We start from the raw sequence: 20,076 nt of genomic DNA, 5'->3' as shown, positions 1-20,076 counted from the left end.
CAGGATGACGAAAACACTTCAAAAGTACGGAAAGTGATAATCTAAACCATAAAATCTAAGTAAAGTATGATTTCAGTTATCAAAAAACGGCTATAATAGTTGCAAATATGCCTTAGTGTTTAAAAACTAGGGTGTGTCCCTTTAAGTTTAAGTTCTTAAGGCCTGACTAGAGTGTAATTGTTATTTTAGCCATGTGAAAGAGGAATTGGAGCACGATACTGCCGAGACTGGGGAAACGACTCCCAGATACGAATGTGATGAAGAGACTGGACTCATGCACAAGGTATTTTATTCACAACTTTTAATACATGCACCACCAGCCTCGGTGGTGTCGTGGTTAAGCCATCGGACATAAGGCTGGTAGGTACAGGGTTCGCAGCCCGGTACCGGCTCCTACCCAGAGCGAGTTTTAACGACTCAGTGGGTAAGTGTAAGACAATTACACCCTCTTATCTCTCATTAACCAATTAACAACTAACCCACTGTCCTGGACAGACAGCCCAGATATCTGAGATGTATGCCCAAGACAGCGTTCTTGAACCTTAATGGGATATAAGCACGAAAATACATTGAAATGAAATTAAATACACGCACCTGTGAGATTTAAATTTGTTTTTGCACAATGTTTTTCATGGTGTTTGATTTAACTTTGGAAATTTATATTGATATATTGATACTGATAAGGCCAAAAAAAATAAGTTGGTCTCTGGTTAGATCAAAGTTCCAGAATTGATGTGACGATGCAGCTTTTTTTTTGCTTTTTTTTTTAAAGCATGGATTGTAGAGAAAAGGTGGGTATATTTGATACCGAAATAAGGGGCATATTTAAATTGAAATAAGAATGCACGTTCCATCTCATGCATGATAATATTTTGTCCCCAAATGCAGTTTTACGTCATAGCAAGAAAAGCCAGGCAAAAATCGACATGAAACAGCGAGAATTAAAAAAAAAAATTGACATGTTAGAGACTAGAAATTTATTTTGTTTGGTCTAAACAGTTAATTCATTCATGTATACTTTGTATGATAGCTACATGTATGTAATTAAAAAAAAAAATATATATCTAGGGTAAAAATAGAATAATAAACTTAATACCACTTACATACATGTAAGTACTAGATTTAGAGGCACTGGTTTTCCGTTTCAGATTTTTCTCTTTTCCGTTTCATAATGTTACAAATTCCGTTTTTTTTCGTTTCAGTATTAAACAAATTCTGTTTTTGTTTCACTCACACACACACACACACACACACACACACACTGCAATTAATTGCTAGTATAAAATAAATAAATATGCAATGAGGCAAAACATGTCAGTCGTTTGTATTTATTTTTGGTTTAAATTTAAACAAGTAACTTGTCAGGAAGTGAACTTGCACAAACTAGAAATGTGTCAATTCTCAAATACATGTAATCAGTACTGTGGTGACAAAATTTACACAATAAAAGTGATCCATCTGAATACACATCTTCTGGAAATTGTGCCACTCTTGCATCTGGGGTTATCTTTTGAACGGGCTAAGTGCGACATCGTTTGGCAGAAAGCATTTTGTAATTTTGAAAAAAAAACAGGAATTTAACTTGTGAATACGCCACGACACAGACTTCGGACATTTTCGGTTTTCTTTACGATATGATCGGAAAAATAATTAAAAACGATCACACTATAAACCACTTCCCTTGTATAATTTATTTTGATACAAAGCCTGGCATACAATATGCAATTACTGCATTCCTTTGTGAGATCGGAAATATGGCAATGCCGCAAATGTTAAAAATTAATAAGCAAACATAACATAATATATCTTTCACTTGAGTAAATATCGGACAATTTCAGCTCACAATGTTCGGCTTTTCCCGTTAAATCGCCGGGAATAAGTGAAGAAAACACGACTGGTAAAACGTCTAGATACTCTACATTAAACATTTGGCGTAACATACAAAGGTGCTAGTGTCGTAAAGTTAAATAATGTTTTGGAAAAAAATCGGGAATTCCATTTCAGATAGGTATTTCCGCAATTCCGCGATTTCGGAAAATCAGTGCCTCTATAGATTGCATTTTGTAAATTGTTATTAGTAAAAAGTTTGGCAGGCTTATACTTTTTACTAATAGTTTAGGACAAAATTATAATAAAATAAGTAAAATTGTTGGCAGGCTTATGCTTTTTACTAATAGTTTAGGACAGACTTATAATAAAATAATTTGTTTGTAGCCACATGAGCCGGTAGTTAGGAAGAAGGCGTGCTACTATGAAATTCCCGGCAAGGACCGGAATGGGAACGACAGTAACATCCGCGATGGTGCGTTGAGTGAATCCGATGACCAGCCGAGCGAGACCGATAGTTCCATGCCGTACCAGGACTTCGTTGTCTTCATGGAAAAGGTCAGTTGTTATAACTGATTGATTTATGGCTGGGTTTTGTCCGTAATTATGGAATAGAAAGGAAATGTTTTAACAACACACTCAACGCATTTTATTTACGGTTATATGGTTAAAGGAAGGAAATGGTTTATTTAACAATGCACTCAACACATTTTATTTACAGCTATATGGTGTCGGACATATGGTTAAGGGAGGAAACCCGCTGTCTCCACTTCATGGGCTACTCTTTTCGATTAGCAGCAAGAGATCTTTTATATGCACCATCCCATAGTTAGGATAGCACATACCACAGCCTTTGATATACTAGTCGTGGTGCACTGGCTGGAGCGAGAAATAGTCCAATGGGCCACTGACGGGGATCGATCCTAGACTGACCGTGCTTCAAGCTAGCGCTTTTCCACTGGCCTTTTTCCTGCCCCAATTATGGAATATGTAGTATAGTTAATACAAAAACTGTCCGTATAACAGTGAGGACAACTGTTGTTAATTTAAAAATGAGGGAGAAAGTGAGTGCAAATACTATATGGCATAGTAGCACTTCTTGGGATCGATCCCCACTGGAGGTCCCATTGGGCTATTTTTTCGTTATAGCCAATTCACCATGACTGGTATATCAAAGGCCATAGTATGTGCTGTCCTGTCTGTGGGATGGTGCATGTACTAGATCCCTTGCTACTAATGGAAAAATTTAGTGGGTTTCCTCTCTAAGACTATATGTCAAAATTACCGAATGTTTGACATCCAACAGCCAATGATTAGTAAATCAGCATGTCATAATCTTTAAAAAATGAGCAGTACTAAATATGCTACAAAACCAATCTTTTTTTTTCTCATTGTATTTATCATTTGCATGGGGTTTATATTTCGACATTCATTCATTTAAGTACTGAGGTGTCATTAAACATTACCGTATTTGACCGGAAATTACCCCATGTCTTTGAATAAGCCCCCTTCCGTTTTGATAGCATTTAAAAGAAATTAGGCCCTCATTCGTAAATAAGCCCACCCCCAAATTCGTCACCTTATAAATAACACGAAATTGCAAGTTTGCTCAAAGTTCATTTAAAAGGTCATACCTCCTGCAGATAATTAAACACAAATGTAACACAATATTTTACCACCAGTGAGATTTCGCAGTCTAACAGTAACATTGTATAACATTGTTTTCAATTTCATGCCTGCACTATTTCTTTGAAGTACCCAAGCCCAAGTCTGAACTAAAACCAATGTCTATTTTTATCACCACACTGGGTCCGCAGTTAATGCTAATTAGGCAAATACCTTATTCTGATTGGCTAAGAACAATGACCTAGATTGACAATTCTTTGTAGTGTAAGCTGGCTGCCTGTGTCAGAAACGAGTGTATACTCTATTGAGTTTGTTAATTGCTGTTGTTTTAAGTCTTCTCAGCATTAAAATTTGGATGTAAATAAACAGAACTGATAAGTAATTGTAACATGGAAGGTGTGTTTCTGATAATTAGATACTAGTAAAAAAACCCATTTAATTAATAAACAATTATTATTTATTAATAACAAATGGAACACTAATTAATAGGTGCTACTGAACGTTTTTTTTTTTCTTCCTAGTTCATTTAATTTTTTGTTTTTGTTTTTTTTCTCAGCAAAACTGGCCCCCTGTCTGGGAATAAGCCCACCCCATGCTAAGCTCACAATGAGTTGTCTTGGCCCCCATGGCTTATTTCCGGTCAAATACGGTAATTAATTAATTTCTTTCTTTCGCTCTGTCTCTCGCTCATTCGACGTCAACAAGAAGACGGTCAAAGAAGTACTAAAATCAGATGTTTGAAGTCCTGTAGTTGATTACTAATTCATTTGTTTGTGCGTTCATTTGTTTGTTTATTCATTTGTTTGTTTTCTAGCTGAAGCGTGAACTGCGAACTGAGATTGTTCACGACGTCACCAAGAAGACGGTCAAACAAGTTCTGAAAGGTCTCGACAACGCCGTGATCCGATCAATACAAGGAGGATCCTCACTGCCGAAGACATCTGCGAAAGATACCAAGCCAGCATATCGTAAGTATTTACATACAGTACGTCACAGGGCTTGCTCTGGGTGATCAGAAAATTTTGCCAAATTATCTCAAAAATGCCAAATCCATAGCTATTTTCCAACAAAATATCGATTGTTTACACTAATTGTTTTTAACGAATTAATTTTTTTTTTTTTTTTCTTTCCGCAATTTGTTATTAAAATTTCGCAATTGGCGAATTTGTCGATTGAAGAGCTTCTAGGATGTTTATAAAATCCACTAGCCGTGGGATCAGAAATTTAAAAAATGTACTAGCCAGATTAAAAATTCACTAGCCCTACTTTACATTAATTTAATACAATTTTACTAATACATGTCACCTAAAGAGGGAGATCTTTAGAGCTTAAAAAGACTAATATTGAGGGTGGTGTTGGGTGGGGGCAGGATATTCATATTTACAAAATAGATTTAAATGCATCATTTCACTAGCCGTCGGGCATGGCAATAGTAGTTATTTACTAGCCCAACATTGAATATTACTAGCTATGGGAATGGGGCTACCATAATATAGAATCCCTGCGATTGGCAGTGCTAGCCCTGCATAACATAGCAGTGAAGTGATCTAGCAACCTATATTAAAGTTAAAGTTTAGTTTTGTTTAATGACACCACTAGAGCACATTGATTAATTAATCATCGGCTATTGGATGTGAAACATTTGATAATTCTGACACATCATAGTCATCAGAGGAAACCCGCTATAATTGTCCTAATTTACACTTTCCCACAGATAGGAAAGCACATGCCACAACTTTTGACCAGTTGTGGTGCACTGGTAGGAGCAAAGAAAGCCCAATCAGTTGAATGCACCCACCGAGGTGGTTGATCCTGCGATGCAAGCACCTCAAGCGAGCACTCAACCGACTTAGCTAAATCCCGCCCCTGAACACACTAATGTTACAGTAATCGTAATCAGCATGGGCGGGTAGTAGAGCGCTCGTCTGAGGTGCTTGGGTCGTAGGATCAAATCTCCTCAGGGGTCCTTTTGGCTTTTTTCTCTTCCAAACCAGTGCCCCTCAGCTGGTATATCTAATGCTGTGGTATGTGCTGTCCTGTTTGCTGGAAAGTGCATATAAAAATATCTTGTTGCTAATGATAAAAAGTACCAGGTTTTTATCTAAGACTATATCAGAATGATCAAATGTTTGATATCCATTGGCTAATAATTAATACAGTTCCTGTACTGTCGTTAAAACAAACTTTATTTATTTGTACTATAATTCTATTTTATGCAGAACAAAACAAAATAAAAATAAATGTTGATTATTGTAATTCAGGGTGTTAAACTTTAAAAAAAAAAGTTATAAACTAATCATGTCTTTATAATCTTAAAGGCATACTGTCACAGATTTAAGGACCTTACAGTATTTCTCTAAAAATAGATAATAAACAAAAATTACATTAATTGTTGGAAACCAAATCTCGGCAATTTAAGTTTTTGAATTATGGACCATTGCCATAGTTCAATTATTTTTACAAAATATCATTAATAAATGGAGTATGGTGGTTATGAAGATGGTTGAATAAAGTACATTTAGGGACAAATCAAATTATTTTTGTTCAGGTAATACTTTGTTACACCATTAAATAGATCAGTGGGCTGTGACAGTATGCCTTTAAACCAAGTTTATTATTATAATTATGTTTTTAATTACACTTTTCAATATCATAATAATAATAATTTATAATCTTAAACCAATTTTATTATTATTATGTTTTTAATTACACTTTTCAATATAATAATAATAATAATAATAATAATATTAATATTAATAAAAATATCCACTGATTAATTTTAGATGTAACCACCACATTGTTTCAAAACATTTTTGAACACAGATTTGAAAGGGATGAAGAGGTGGTGTATCCTCAAGTACCAAATAGAAATAATTATTAACTTTTTTGTTGTTGTTTTTCAGCTGTATATCTTCATGAAGGAATTATGTGTGACAATTGTGAACGACCAATCATTGGGCCACGATACAAGTGTGGGTAAGTGACTAACAGTTATGAAGGACCAATCATTGGGCCGCAATACAAGTGTGGGTGAGTGACTGACAGTTATGAAGGACCAATCACTGGGCCACGATACAAGTGTGGGTAAGTGACTGACAGTTATGAAAGGACCAATCACTGGGCCACGATACAAGTGTGGGTAAGTGACTGACAGTTATGAAAGGACCAATCACTGGTGACCACGATACCAAGCCACGTGTGGGTAAGTGACTGACAGTTATGAAAGGACCAGTCATTGAGCCACGATACAAGTGTGGGTAAGTGACTGACAGTTATGAAGGACCAATCATTGGGCCACGATACAAGTGTGGGTAAGTGACTGACAGTTATGAAAGACCAATCATTGAGCCACGATAAAAGTGTGGGTAAGTGACTGACAGTTATGAAGGACCAATCATTGGGCCATGTTACAAGTGTGGGTAAGTGACTGACATTTATGAAAGGAAATTTAACAACGCATTCAACACATTTTATTTACAATTATATGGTGTCAGACATATGGTTGAGTACCACAGATATTGAGGGAGGAAACCTGCTGTCACCACTTCATAGGCTACTCTTTTTCGAATAACAGCAAGGGATCATTTATATGTACCATCCTTCCCATGGATAGGATAGTACATACCACGGCCTTTGATGTACCAGTCGTGGTGCACTGGCTGGACCGAAACAGTTATGAAGGACCAATAATAATTGTTAATGTATTTCATCTAGTCCTACTGAAGTATCATTGTGCTCACTTGAGGTGTTTGCGTCGCAGGATTGAACCACCTCGGTGGATTGATTCAACAATTGTTTTTTTTGTCATTCCAACCAGTGCTCCACAATTGGTCAAACGCCATGGTATGTGGTTTCCTGTCTGTGGGAGGGATGGGATGTAGCCCAGTGGTAAAGCGCTCGCTTGATGCGTGGTCGGTTTGGGATCGATCCCCATCAGTGGGCCCAATGGGCTATTTCTCGCTCCAGCCAGTGCACCACAACTGGTACATCAAAGGCCGTGGTATGTGCTATCCTGTCTATGGGGGTAGTGCATATAAAAGATCCCTTGCTGCCAATCGAAAAGAGTAGCCCATGAAGTGGCGACAGTGGGTTTCCTCTCTCAGTATCTGTGTAGTCCTTAACCATGGGTCTGGTGCCATATAACCATAAATAAAATGTGTTGACTGCACATTTCTTTCTTTCTCTGTGGGAAAGTGCGTGTAAAAGATCCCTCGTTGCTAATGGAAAATTATTAAAGGTTTCATGTTAATGTGCTTCAGTGGTATTGTTGCTAAACAAAAAACGAACTTGAAACTCTCAGTTACATGTAACTTATCTAAACAGTTCTGGTGATTATCTTTCATATTATTGTTGATGGTATTCTTTATTGATCCAACCAATTTCTATCTCTTATCCTTAGGTATATAGGACAGAGCTATCCTATGAAAGAAAGCTATTTAAGAAATTTCTATCTCTCACCCTTAGGTATGTAGGACAGAGCTATCCCATGAAAGAAAGCTATGTAAGAAATGTCTATCTCTTATCCTTAGGTATATAGGACAGAGCTATCCCATGAAAGAAAGCTATGTAAGAAATTTCTATCTTACATGGGATATCACGCGCACTCGTTTAACATTGATTGATATACATATTGACGACGAGTTCCCTACCGGTCCAACCGGAGGGGACTATAGGTTTCATCTCCGTCCTTCTGTCTGTCCCACATATAGTTTTCTGGATGTTTTTTTCATAATGCCTTGTGATATTGCTTCATCATGTACTGTTACAGATCAAGTTTGACTTTCATGGCAATTTCCCATATTTGTTTTTACAGAGTTATGCTCCTTGAACATAAGAGATACAGAAATTTGTTTGACTGTAAATATATCTAGAACAAACAGATATGATTATCTTTCACAAGTGGGTTTTCTTTATTTCTTCAGAAACTGCCCCAACTACGACCTGTGTTTGCAGTGCGAGGGAATGTATGGAATTCACAACCCCGACCACGTGTTCATTAAGCTGCATCGACCGTGCTTTAACGCAGGCATACGCGAGGGCAAGAAGGTACCACTGTTACGTCATCTGCTGTACAGCGAGGCATCCGAATGTCGGCCCAAAGAAATCGGGTTGAGAATGGAAAGGTATTATTGTATTACTTGTCGTTGGAGGTAGCCGAGTGGTAGAGCCACTGGGATGAAATGTGATGGGTCATAGGATCAAACCTAGTCAGGTAACTTCATGAGGTTTTTTCTAGATTTTTTTTTTTTATTATTATTATTATTTTTTTCACCAATAAGACTAACATTTCAAAGATTATGGTATGTGTTTCTCTGTTTGTTGGGGAAAGGGCGGGATTTAGCTCAGTCGATTGAGTGCTCAACTTCAGATGCTTGAATCGAACTACCTCGGTGGATCCGTTCAACCAGTGCACTACAACTGGTCATTTGCTGTGGTATCTGCTTTCCTGCCTGTGGAAAAGTGCATGCAAAACATATCATGCTAAATTAGGAAAAATATAGCAGGTTTCCTCTGTTGACTACGTGTCAGAATTAACGAACGTTTGACGTCCAGTAGCCGATGGTTAATTAATCAGTGTGCTCTAGTGGTGTTGATAAACATAATTGCCATAGTTAACATTTTTCCTAAGTTTGAGCACTGAATACATTTTTTTAATTAATACTTTTCCAATTCACATGACAATAAAGGTAGGTAAAAATCTTTTTCTACTAGAACTAGTTGCAGGGTAGTGATAGGGAGGGAGCGAGAGTGAAGTTTCTTTTACCCGTTTAAGGGGAGATATATATTTTAAGCCACACCTCCCGTGGGGGGGGGGGGGGGGGGGGATTAAAGGCATACTGTCACAGATTTAAGGACCTTATTTCTCCAAAAGTGGATAATAAATAAAAATTACATCAATTTTTGGAAACCAAATCTGGCTGTTGAATCACTTTAACTAAACTCTGATGGAGTGAAATCCATGTCAATTCTTGGCAATATTAATTTATAAATTACGGCCATTGCCATAATTCAATTGTTTTTGTTGTTTTTTTGTTTTTTTTACAAAATATCATTAATAAGTGGAGTGATGGCTACGTAGATTGTTGAATAAAGTATACTTAGGGACAAATCAAATACATATGTTTCACGTAATACCTTGTTAGGCCATTTAATAGGCCAGTGGTCTGTGACAAAAAATCACTAAACAAATGAATCAATCAAATTCAACTTTAATTCATAAAATAACAAATAGAATAACTGTAAAGTAGTAAATATATATATATTTTAACTGTAGAATTTAAAAGCACATTTTATGTACAGTTTATAACAGTTACTTTTGTAAATACAAATAGCCAACAAATTTCATGGCCGCCACCATTGCCAAGTAAATACAATTACTGCAGGAAGGAAGAAAATGTTTTATTTAACGATGCACTCAACACATTTTATATATAGTTGACGTCGGATGCAGTAAGTAAGAGTTACCTTTGTTATTAATAGAATTACATTTCCTGTTATATTGATAAAAATGCAGTTGCATGTAATGCATAGTCAAAAAACATGTTGATTCACAGCACTGCTACACGTGAAATGATTAAATGATGAAAGAAAGACATGTTTTATTTAACAACAAACTCGACACATTTTATTTACAGTTATATGGTGTCGGATATATGGTTACTGACCACACATATATTGAGAGAGGAAACCTGCTGTCACCACTTCATGGGCTACTCTTTCCGATTAGCAGCAAGTTATCTTTTATATGCAACATCCCACATACAGAGTAGTTCAGACCACGGCCTTTGATGTACTAGTCGTGGTGCACTGGCTGGAACGAGAAATAGCCCGATGGGCCCACCGATGGGGATCGATCCTAAACCGACCACGCATGAAGCGAGCACTTTACCACTAGGCTACGTCACGCCCCTGATTAAATGATGATGTCTATATAGTGATTGCAGGATAATTAATTAAATTTTTTATTTTTTAAATCCAGAGCCATTGAGAAGCGTCAGGAGAAGATGAAGAAGAGAGAGGAGAAGGTTCAGGAGAAACAGAAGAAGAGAGAAGACAAGCTGAAGAGGAAGCTTGAGAGGATGGAGGCACTTCGAGACCAGCCCAAGAAGAAAGAAAAGATGGATGTGCCTGGTTACGCTCTGCCTCAGTTTCGATATCCCTACCAGTAAGTGTACTGTAGGTCATAATTTATAACATGACGGCTTCGGTGGTGTAGTGGTTAAACCATAGGACTTGAGGCCGGTAGGTACTGAGTTCACACCACGGTTACTGGCACCCACCCAGAGTGCCTCAGTTTTGATATCCCTACCAGTAAGTGTACTGTAGGTCATAATTTATAACATGACGGCTTCGGTGGTGTAATGGTAAAGCACTCGCATGATGCGCAGTCGGTTTGGGATCGCTCCCTGTCAGTAGGCCCATTGGGCTATTTCTTGTTCCAGCCAGTGCACCACGACTGGTACATCAAAGGCTGTGGTATGTGCTATCCTGTCTATGGGTTGGTGCATATAAAAGATCCCTTGCTTTTAACCGAAAAGAGTGGCCCATGAAGTGGCAACAGCAGCTTTCGTCTCTCAATATCTGTGTGGTCCTTACCCGTATGTCCGATGTCATATAACCGTAAATAAAATGTGCTGACTGTGTCTTTAAAGAAAACAAACTAACTTGGTCGACAAACTTAACTTTGTTGACCATGTTAGTATTGTCTAGTGTTCCTGTTTTTATTATTACACTTGAGATATCTTTGATGAGATGTTTGTATTTTTCCCAGGGTCCTTGGAGCGGAGCTGATTGCCCATGTCACTATTCCTGACAACACACACGTTCAGCCTGGCACACGACTTCAGAAAACTTGGAGAATGAAAAACACGGGAAGTCATCAGTGGACCCCCTCAACACAGGTCAGGTCACTTATCTTACAGTATGCGAACCAACAATGAAAACAACTAAGCATGGTTTTAGTTCATATTTCAGTGAACGTATGTTACGACGGGACAATATCTTCAAATCTTAGATAACCTGGGGCTTAATTCACTAAACTCTCGTAGCTTTGCGATCTCGCAGTGCACTAGCAAGGGATCTATTATATGCACCATCCTACAGGCAGGACAGCACATACCACCACCATATATATTCCAGTCTTGGTGCACTGGCTAGAAGGACAAATCGCCCAGACTTGAAAAGAGGATGCTTTGTTGTCTTAACAGAGCCTAAGATAGCTTTGTCAATTAGGCCCCTGAACTTGGTTCACTTGATTTTCACCTAGGTAACCGATGGGTTTGTTACACAAGTTATATAATCCTGATGATCCTGAAGTTTGTAACTTCAACTTTAACTTTTGTTTAATGACACCACTAGAGCACATTGATTATTAATCATTAGCTATTCCATGTCAAACATTTGACATAGATTCTTAGAGAGGAAACCCACTCTATTGTTCCATTAGTAGCAAGGGATCTTTTATATGCACCATACCACAGGTAGGATAGTACATACCATGGTCTTTCATATACCAGTCGTGGTGCACTGGCTGGAACGACTAATGAAAAAATGTAGTGGGTTTCCTTTCTAAGACTATATGTTAGAATTACCAAATGTCTGACATCTAACAGACGATTATAAATAAATAAATGTGCTCTAGTAGTGTCATTAAACAAATTAAACTCTAACTTTCACTTTCTTCTGTTTTTCTGATGTTCTGTTACTTTCTCTCTTTCAGCTGCGACTCATGTGGGGCACTATAAGTTCCCCTCAGACGGAAGTGTCGGCTCCGCTCCTCAACCCTGGAGACGAGGGAAATATCACTGTGGAGCTGATAGCATCAGATGAACCTGGTATGTTCAGATGTGGGGGGTTGGGGGGGGGGGGGGGATGGAGGGGGTTAGGGGTGGGTCTGGTAGTACATGATGTTCTAAGTATGTTTGGTGAGTGATACACAAGGCACCTGATACACAAGGTTGCTTTTTGGGTTCAAAAGTTTCAAGGTATGTTTCTTGTTATGAGGGGCAGGACATAGCCCAGTGGTACAGTGCTCGCTTGATGCGCGGTCGGTTTTGGGATCGATCCCCGTCAGTGGGCCCATAGCGCTATTTCTCGCTCCAGCCAGTGCATCACGACTGGTACGTCAAAGGCCATGGTATGTGCTATCCTGTCTATGGGATGGTGCATATAAAAGATCCCTTGCTGCTAATCGAAAAGAGTAGCCCATGAAGTGGTGACAGCGGTTTCCTCTATCAATATCTGTGTGGTCCTTAACCATGTCTGACGCCATATAACCGTAAATAAAATGTGTTGAGTGCGTCGTTAAATAAAAATTTCATTCTTTCTTTCGATCTTTGAGGGGGTGGTTTTTTTGTGTTGATATCTGATATACCAAATGTGGTTTTACACGGTGGATGTTTGCACCATGTAGAAACAGGTTTGATTGGAGATCTTCTTGTTAGGATTGTGTTTGTTTGCTTTGAGGGTGGTTAGAGTGGCAATTTGGGGAAAAAAACCCAGTAGCCACACTGAATTTGTGTGTAAAATATTTCTATAGATATGTTCTAGTTACAGTGTTGATGCAGTTACAGATTTACATTTATTAAATATTTTTGATATCCAACCACATAATGATGTTTTGGAATTTATGCTGGGGTTGTATTTAAGATAGTTTGTTCATTTGTTTGTTTGTTCGTTCGTTCATTCATTTGTTTTCTCATTCGTTTGTTTGTTCATTCATTTGTTTGTTCATTTGTTTCTCCTTTTATTCATCAGTTCATTCATTCATTTGTTCATTTTGACAGGGAGGTACCAGAGTCACTGGAAGCTCTTCGACAGTGGAGTTAACTTTGGTCACCGTGTATGGTGCTCCATTCATGTTGATGCCAAGGAAGTCCTAGAACCTAAATCTGCAGCGGTCGAGGAACCCAGTGTGGTTAAGAAAACCAAGAGCTTAGAGGTAGCTTTTTTTTTTTTATATATACTTTAAGGGGTGTTCTCATTATACGAATAGTCGTACTGACTTGTCCATCTAAATCGGAACGACTTTAGTCTTGTACGACAAGTCATGTCGGAATCATACCGATTAGAACATGTTCTATTTCTCATGACAAATGGTAAGCTCTCAGCCAATACAATTACATTAAAGTACAACTGTTCAGTTTTGTCCCTTCTGTCGGTTTTTTCTTTTGCTTATAAACATGTCAATATGTCCGGATTTCATGAGTCCATAAAACCTATTATTGTCCAGATGTCGTCAATAATTGTTTTGTTACATAATGCCATCAGTAAATTGTCTACATACAAGTTTTCTTTATTTCTATGGAAATTATTTTTAAACGGATGTGCTTTGTTGGATGTCATGAAATCTTATGACATAACGTTTTCCCACCCACATGATTGGAGTTGTTACGACTGATCGCATACTGAGAACGCCGCTTTAACCCGACTTCTCATCTAAATGTGTTATCCACCTATCTCAGGGCTGGGACGTAGTCCAGTGGTAAAGCACTCACCTGATGTACAGTCGGATTAGGATCCTGCAAAAACCTGTTGCATAACTCATCTGCGACAAAAAAAAATTCATTATGGGGCATTTGCTTTTTTATTATTCCCCTACCAGTCCAACCGGTGGGCGCTATAGGTTTCTTGGTAATTTACGCATTTTTCACAATTATGGCTCTTGGAACTTTTTGTTTTTAATGCCTCAATGTAGAGCTGAAATTTTGTGTGTAGTTTTATCATATTCTGTTACAGATTAAGTTATATATGACCCTTGATCTTGGGATATAAGAAAATGTTTTGGGGCTGCTACAGGATATGTATTGCTGTAGCAGTACTCTTCAAATGCTTGTTATCTGTACTAAATTACCATGACATCATGAGCTCTTCTTCCTTTTTGAGAGATAAAAACTACTACTTCAAGTCGTCACATACTTTATTCACCTTTATTCACAGACTGAATCTGCCAGCGTTGGCCACACAGACGAGGAGGTGTTCCCTGTATGCATTCCTCCCGTACCCTTGACCAAGCTCACGCCAGCCACGCCAGTGAAATCACTATCACAACAGGTGAAATCGGTGGAACCCGTGCAGCCAGCTAGTGCTGAAACCACAACCGCCGACAAAGCACAAACGACCAGTGGACACTCGGAGGTTTTTGAGGAGAAACCTGCCACTGGTATTCTTTCGCAGGAGGGAATTCATGATCTGCTGTCCTACGAGTTTCTCGATCTCAGAGAGAGGGGCCCGCCCAAGGTGTCCCAGACAGCCACGCCTAACAACACTCCACTAGGTAAGTGAAGTATATTGGTTGGGATCGATCCACATAGGTGAGCCCATTGGGCCATTTGTCATTTCAGCCAGTGCACTACGACTGGTATATCAAAGGCTGTGGTATGTGCTAACCTGTCTGTAGCATGGTGCATATAAAAGATTCCTGGCTACTAATGGAAAAATATAACTGGTTTCCTCTCTAAGACTGTATATCAGAATTCCCAAATGTTTGACATCAAATAACCGATGATTAATAAATCAATGTGCTCTAGTGGTGTCATTAAACAAAACAAACTTTAAATTTAACCCTTTTTTTTCTTTTTTGTTAAATCTGTGTATCTTTTATTTTAACATTTTATTCTGACAGATGTCACTCCTCCCAAGTCGCCAGCTCCCGAGCCTTATCTGCAAAGTGAGGTCATCTTGGAAAACAACGATGTTGAAAATCCTACTGATAAGGGTAAAAACATAGTTTGTTTCTTTTTTAAAATGTTTTTTGTAATTTAATACTAATGAAATTAACATGCAACAGACCTTGCTTTTTAAGGTGCGCGGGTGTGATCGCGCTCGTACGGCACTCGTAATTTCAATCTGGCGAGTGTGAAAAACAGCGCACATTACACTCAACAAACGGTGCACATAAAATAGATGGGTATATTTATTTCACTGTTTATAAAAATCAACAGTTTTCTTAGCTCATTTAGCTGATAGGAAGATAAAAATTAAAAACATAGCAGTGGCTTCCATGCAGTCATTAAACTGGTACTTCTCTTTGTTGAACAAATTGAAAAATACTGGTTTAATAGACAATTTTGTAGATTTTATTTTTGAGATTGATTTTTCACTCGCCTTAGCATATTTAGGTGTGCGATTTCCCACTCATCTATAATTTTCAAAACCCAAGGACTGATGCAATGAGATGAATATTTATAGATGAATCTATGAGTTATGGCCTTTGAATTTAGGAGATAGGAAAATGTGTTGGGCCCAGTAGGAAACATGTATTGCTTTAGCAGTACTCTCAGAATGCTTGTTATTGTTTCAGATGAGAACTTATTGAAGTCACCATCCAGTGAATGGGTTTTGTGAAGAGTTTTAAATATAGTAAAAATTGAAATAAAAACATGCATTTTCACTGTTACAGGGGGCCGGGACGTAGCCCAGTGGTAAAGCGTTCGCTTGATGCGTGGTCAGTCTAGGATTGATCCCCATCGGTGGACCCATTGGGCTATTTCTCGTTCCAGCCAGTGCTTAACAACTGGTGTAACAAAGGCTGTGGTATTTACTATCCTGTCTGTGGGATGGTGCATATAAAAGATCCCTTGCTACTAATGGAAAAATGTAGTGGGTTTCCTCTCGAAGACTGTCAAAAGAGTAGCCCATGAAGTGGCAACGGCGGGTTTCCTCCCTCAATATCTGTGTGGTCCTTAACCATATGTCTGATGCCATATAACCTTAAATAAAATGTGTTGAGTGCGTCTTTAATAAAACATTTCTTTCCTTCCTTTTACTGTAACAGATGAGAACTTATTGAAGTCATCATCCAGGGAATGGGTTTTGTCAATGTTATTTTTTTTAATGTATTAAAAATTTAAATAAAAACATGCATTTTTACTGTTACAGATGAGAACTTGTTGAAGTCGCCGGCCAGTGAGCGGGTTTTGTCGAGCAGCAGCAGTTTGGAACTACTTCCAGTGGAGGACAGCCCCCCAGAACTGACGGACTACGTCACAGAACGAATGGCGGGACTCGAGCTCAAGCCAGGTACACTAAAGCAGGGTTTAGGGCGGGATGTAGCCCAGTGGTAAAGCACTCGCTTGATGCACGGTCGGTCTAGGATCGATCCCCGTCAGTGGACCCATTGGACTATTTCTCGGCTATAACATTTAGTATTTGACTAAGATAATTTTGTATAAAAATTTAAATAAAAACATGCATTTTTACTCAAATATTTCAGAATTGGCTATATCGAAATTCTTTCCAGTGTGAGCCCTAGTGCTGCTACATGTATGTAGGGGTGGGATGTAGCCCATTGGGTAATTTCCCATTCCAGCTAGTGCACCACAATTGCTATATCAAAGGCTGTGGTATGTGCTGTCCTGTCTTTGGAATGGTGCATATAGAAGATCTCTTGCTACTAATGGAAAAATATAGTGGGCTTCCTCTTGAAGACTATGTCAAAATTACCAAATGTTTGACATCCAGTAGCCGATGATTAATAAAACGTGCTCTAGTGGTGTCGTTAAACAAAACAAACTCTGTTTGTAACTACGACTATGAGTGGCGAATGCCGGATTTTTTTAAAGAGGCTGTGCGTGTTTGAAAATGTGTCCTATAATTTTCACATTAATACCTACGTCAGGCCTCACGAGGCTGCGCAGTGTTTAAAAATGTGTTCTATAATTTTCACATTAACACCTACGTCAGGCCTCACTGTTTAAAGGGAGCTATCACTCTCGCTCTCCGTCGCTCCCCTAAGACTAGTTAAGTTACAGTGTTACTACCAGAAAGACATTTTTGGGTATGGCACTATGGAATTGAATGCAACCACAGTCAACAAGGGGGTATGGGGGGCCTCAGAAAGAAAATGGGTTAAGTTTAGGGTTAGGGTTAAGAAAGTTATACAGTAATGATAAGAGAATTAATTTTGTCAAAAGGTTAACTTAACCAAAAAAAACCTGCACAAATATTTGGCAGAAACCCTGTTAATAAGGAGAGTAATTGTTAGCTCCCTTTAGCATGTTAATACAAAATTATGGTATGCATATGGTAATATCTTAAATGGCTCCCTACAAACTAAGTTAGGTCAGCAGTCAGTCACTCCCCTCCATTTGTTTCATGGTAAGGCCTGCTACATACTTTATATATTTATATTATATAGGTGTGTGTGTTCATTCACACATTCATTCACTCCCTCACACTTGTTCACTCACTCACACTTATTCACTCACTCATTCACTTATTCCTTTGTTTGTTTTCATGTTCATCGAATGGTTCATTCTGCATTATTTTATTCATTCGTTCATTCATTTGGGCTGTTTGGGATCAATCCCCGTTGGTAGGCCCATTGGGCTAGTTCTCGGCCAGTGCACCACGACTGCTACATCAAAAGGCCGTAGTATGTGCTATCCTGTCTGATCCATTGCTGCATTAGGAAAAATGTAGCAGGTTTTTTCTGCTGACTATGTGTCAGAATTACCAAATGTTTAACATCCAATAGCCGATGATTAATTAATCAATGTACTCTAGTGGTGTCGTTAAAACCCCCCAACTTTTAACTTTTTTTTTCCTCCTGCAACTACCGTTTCTATTGACAGATTATAATGACTGATTAAAGCAAAGTCATAAACATACATGTGTATACTAACAGATTATGTCTGTCGTCACACACATAGCTACATTACAAAATTGATCATTACAATGTGGCAGAAATAACGGAAATAATAGCTTTCCCCTTAATTTTTATGGTCTGCAGGATAAAGATAATAACTAGTTAATGATGTCGGATGTCTGCTTTATCCTCTTCAGGCCGAATGAGAAACTTCCCATTATTACCTTCACAGGATAAAGCAGATATCCAACGTCATGAACTAGTTATTCTCTATTTATTTCATTCATTCATTCATTCATTAATTTATTCACTTGTTTTATTCATTCACTCACGCATTTATTTATTCATTCATTTGTTCATTCTCTCAGTCTCATTGATTCATTCACTTGTTTGCTCACTCATTCATTCATTCATTCATTCATTCATTAATTCATTCCTCTGTCTATGATAGACATTGAAGATGACCTGGAATCACTGAGCAGTGGGTGTGAATACGACTCGGACCTCAGTGAAGACTACTGCATCGTCCCTCTACCGGACTGCTTCGACACCAGCAAGCCATTGACGCGGTCCACCATCGGGCTCGTCGACAGTAATCAAAACACTATCGGAATGCCAGGTGAAGAAAACGGTGTTGAAATATAACTTCAAAATCATAATGGCTATGTGGGTTAGAAATTAAAAAAAAAAAATCACTGCATGGCTCGAACATACGAATTTGTCTCCCACAGCAATTTTTTAAATAATTGCCATGGGTGAAACAGCCCACCGATGGCAATTTATTGGCACATTAGAACCGTACAGGAATGTCAGTGAGTGATATAAATTAAGATCGATTATAGGTAATAAATACCTTTCCTGTCATAGACGGAGGAGCCGACCAAGGCCGGTTCTTGTGCCCACAACAGGCGTGCGCTACAACAGCTTGTTCTGAATGCACGTAAAACCCTATGACCTGACCTAACCAGGTAATAAATAGGATATTACACTCGCTACCATTTCATATCATGTTTATGTCCTTCGTGAAATAATTTTCATTGTCAGTCACTAAAGCTTGTCACAACTGAACATTTTACTTGCAACATAAACATGATACGAAATGGAAGCTTGTTTAATATCCTATAATTATTACCCATGTGGTTAAAATATCTTGGTACATATCAAAGTGATATGTCCCACTAGAACGCCAAGTGGGACGTAACAGTTCGTGACGTCAATTGGTGCACTACGACCGTACAGGAATGTCAACCAAACTAGTTGAGTGATATACATTAAGATTGATGATGGGTAATAAATATGATACTAAACTCGCTACCATTTCATATCATGTTAATGTCCCTCATTGTCAGTCGCTAAAACTTGTGAAACTGAACATTATTTCGCTCAAGACCTAAACATGATACGAAATATTCTGTAAAATATGGATTATCTGTTAGTTCTTTTACGTTCATCTGGATATGAAACACCCCCCCCCCCCCCAATTTTTTTGTTGCAAACATAAGGGAATGGCTTCGCGTATTCATAAATATTCCATTTATTCATCTATCCATCCATTAAGCCATTCATACATGTAGAATACTAAACAAGCTTGCATGTCATACCATTTTTATGAAATGAGTGGACAGTTTTGGTATCTGACAAGTGAAAACCTGCCAAATACCAACACTGTTCACAAGTTTCATAAAAGTGGAATGATGGACAAGCTTGTTTATTTTATTTTATTTATTTCAAACCAACTGCAAACAAGCCGCAATGCAGAAGTAAGTAGATGTGGAATCTTACTCTATATTTTTTTTTTTGTTACGAATTGGGTCAGCATGTGATCTACATCAGCTCACGCAGGGGACAATATTTCAAAATCTTAGGTAACCGGAAGTCAGTTTATGTGAGGTTTACTTAGGTAACCGAACAATGAATAAAGTTCTCGGTAACCAATGAGTTCGTCCTACCTAATCCTGAACACTTGAACTATGAAATCTACTTTGCTACATTGGTGGTTCCAAAACATAAACTGATTTTCACTTTCATTACTGATA

The 20,076-nt window shown here is 38.2% G+C and overlaps 1 protein-coding gene across 1 annotated transcript in view; it reads left to right on the top strand.

Annotated features, from left to right (window-relative positions):
* The window catches only part of LOC121387682 (next to BRCA1 gene 1 protein-like), a 46,734-nt gene that overhangs the window by 21,876 nt on the left and 4,782 nt on the right, over positions 1-20,076 (top strand). The window contains exons 5-17 of the mRNA XM_041518870.1: positions 190-283; positions 2,215-2,385; positions 4,268-4,421; positions 6,357-6,429; positions 8,376-8,576; positions 10,433-10,618; positions 11,225-11,354; positions 12,173-12,287; positions 13,239-13,393; positions 14,392-14,728; positions 15,077-15,169; positions 16,333-16,473; positions 18,492-18,659. Of these exons, the coding sequence (XP_041374804.1) occupies positions 190-283; positions 2,215-2,385; positions 4,268-4,421; positions 6,357-6,429; positions 8,376-8,576; positions 10,433-10,618; positions 11,225-11,354; positions 12,173-12,287; positions 13,239-13,393; positions 14,392-14,728; positions 15,077-15,169; positions 16,333-16,473; positions 18,492-18,659 (2,018 nt within the window). The remainder of the gene's footprint in view (positions 1-189; positions 284-2,214; positions 2,386-4,267; positions 4,422-6,356; positions 6,430-8,375; positions 8,577-10,432; positions 10,619-11,224; positions 11,355-12,172; positions 12,288-13,238; positions 13,394-14,391; positions 14,729-15,076; positions 15,170-16,332; positions 16,474-18,491; positions 18,660-20,076) is intronic.

This window comes from Gigantopelta aegis, chromosome 13 (assembly GCF_016097555.1).
Source record: "Gigantopelta aegis isolate Gae_Host chromosome 13, Gae_host_genome, whole genome shotgun sequence".
Lineage (NCBI taxonomy): Eukaryota > Metazoa > Mollusca > Gastropoda > Neomphalida > Peltospiridae > Gigantopelta > Gigantopelta aegis.
The sequence above is the reverse complement of the archived record's forward strand: the minus strand, read 5'-3'. Positions and strand labels throughout refer to the sequence as shown.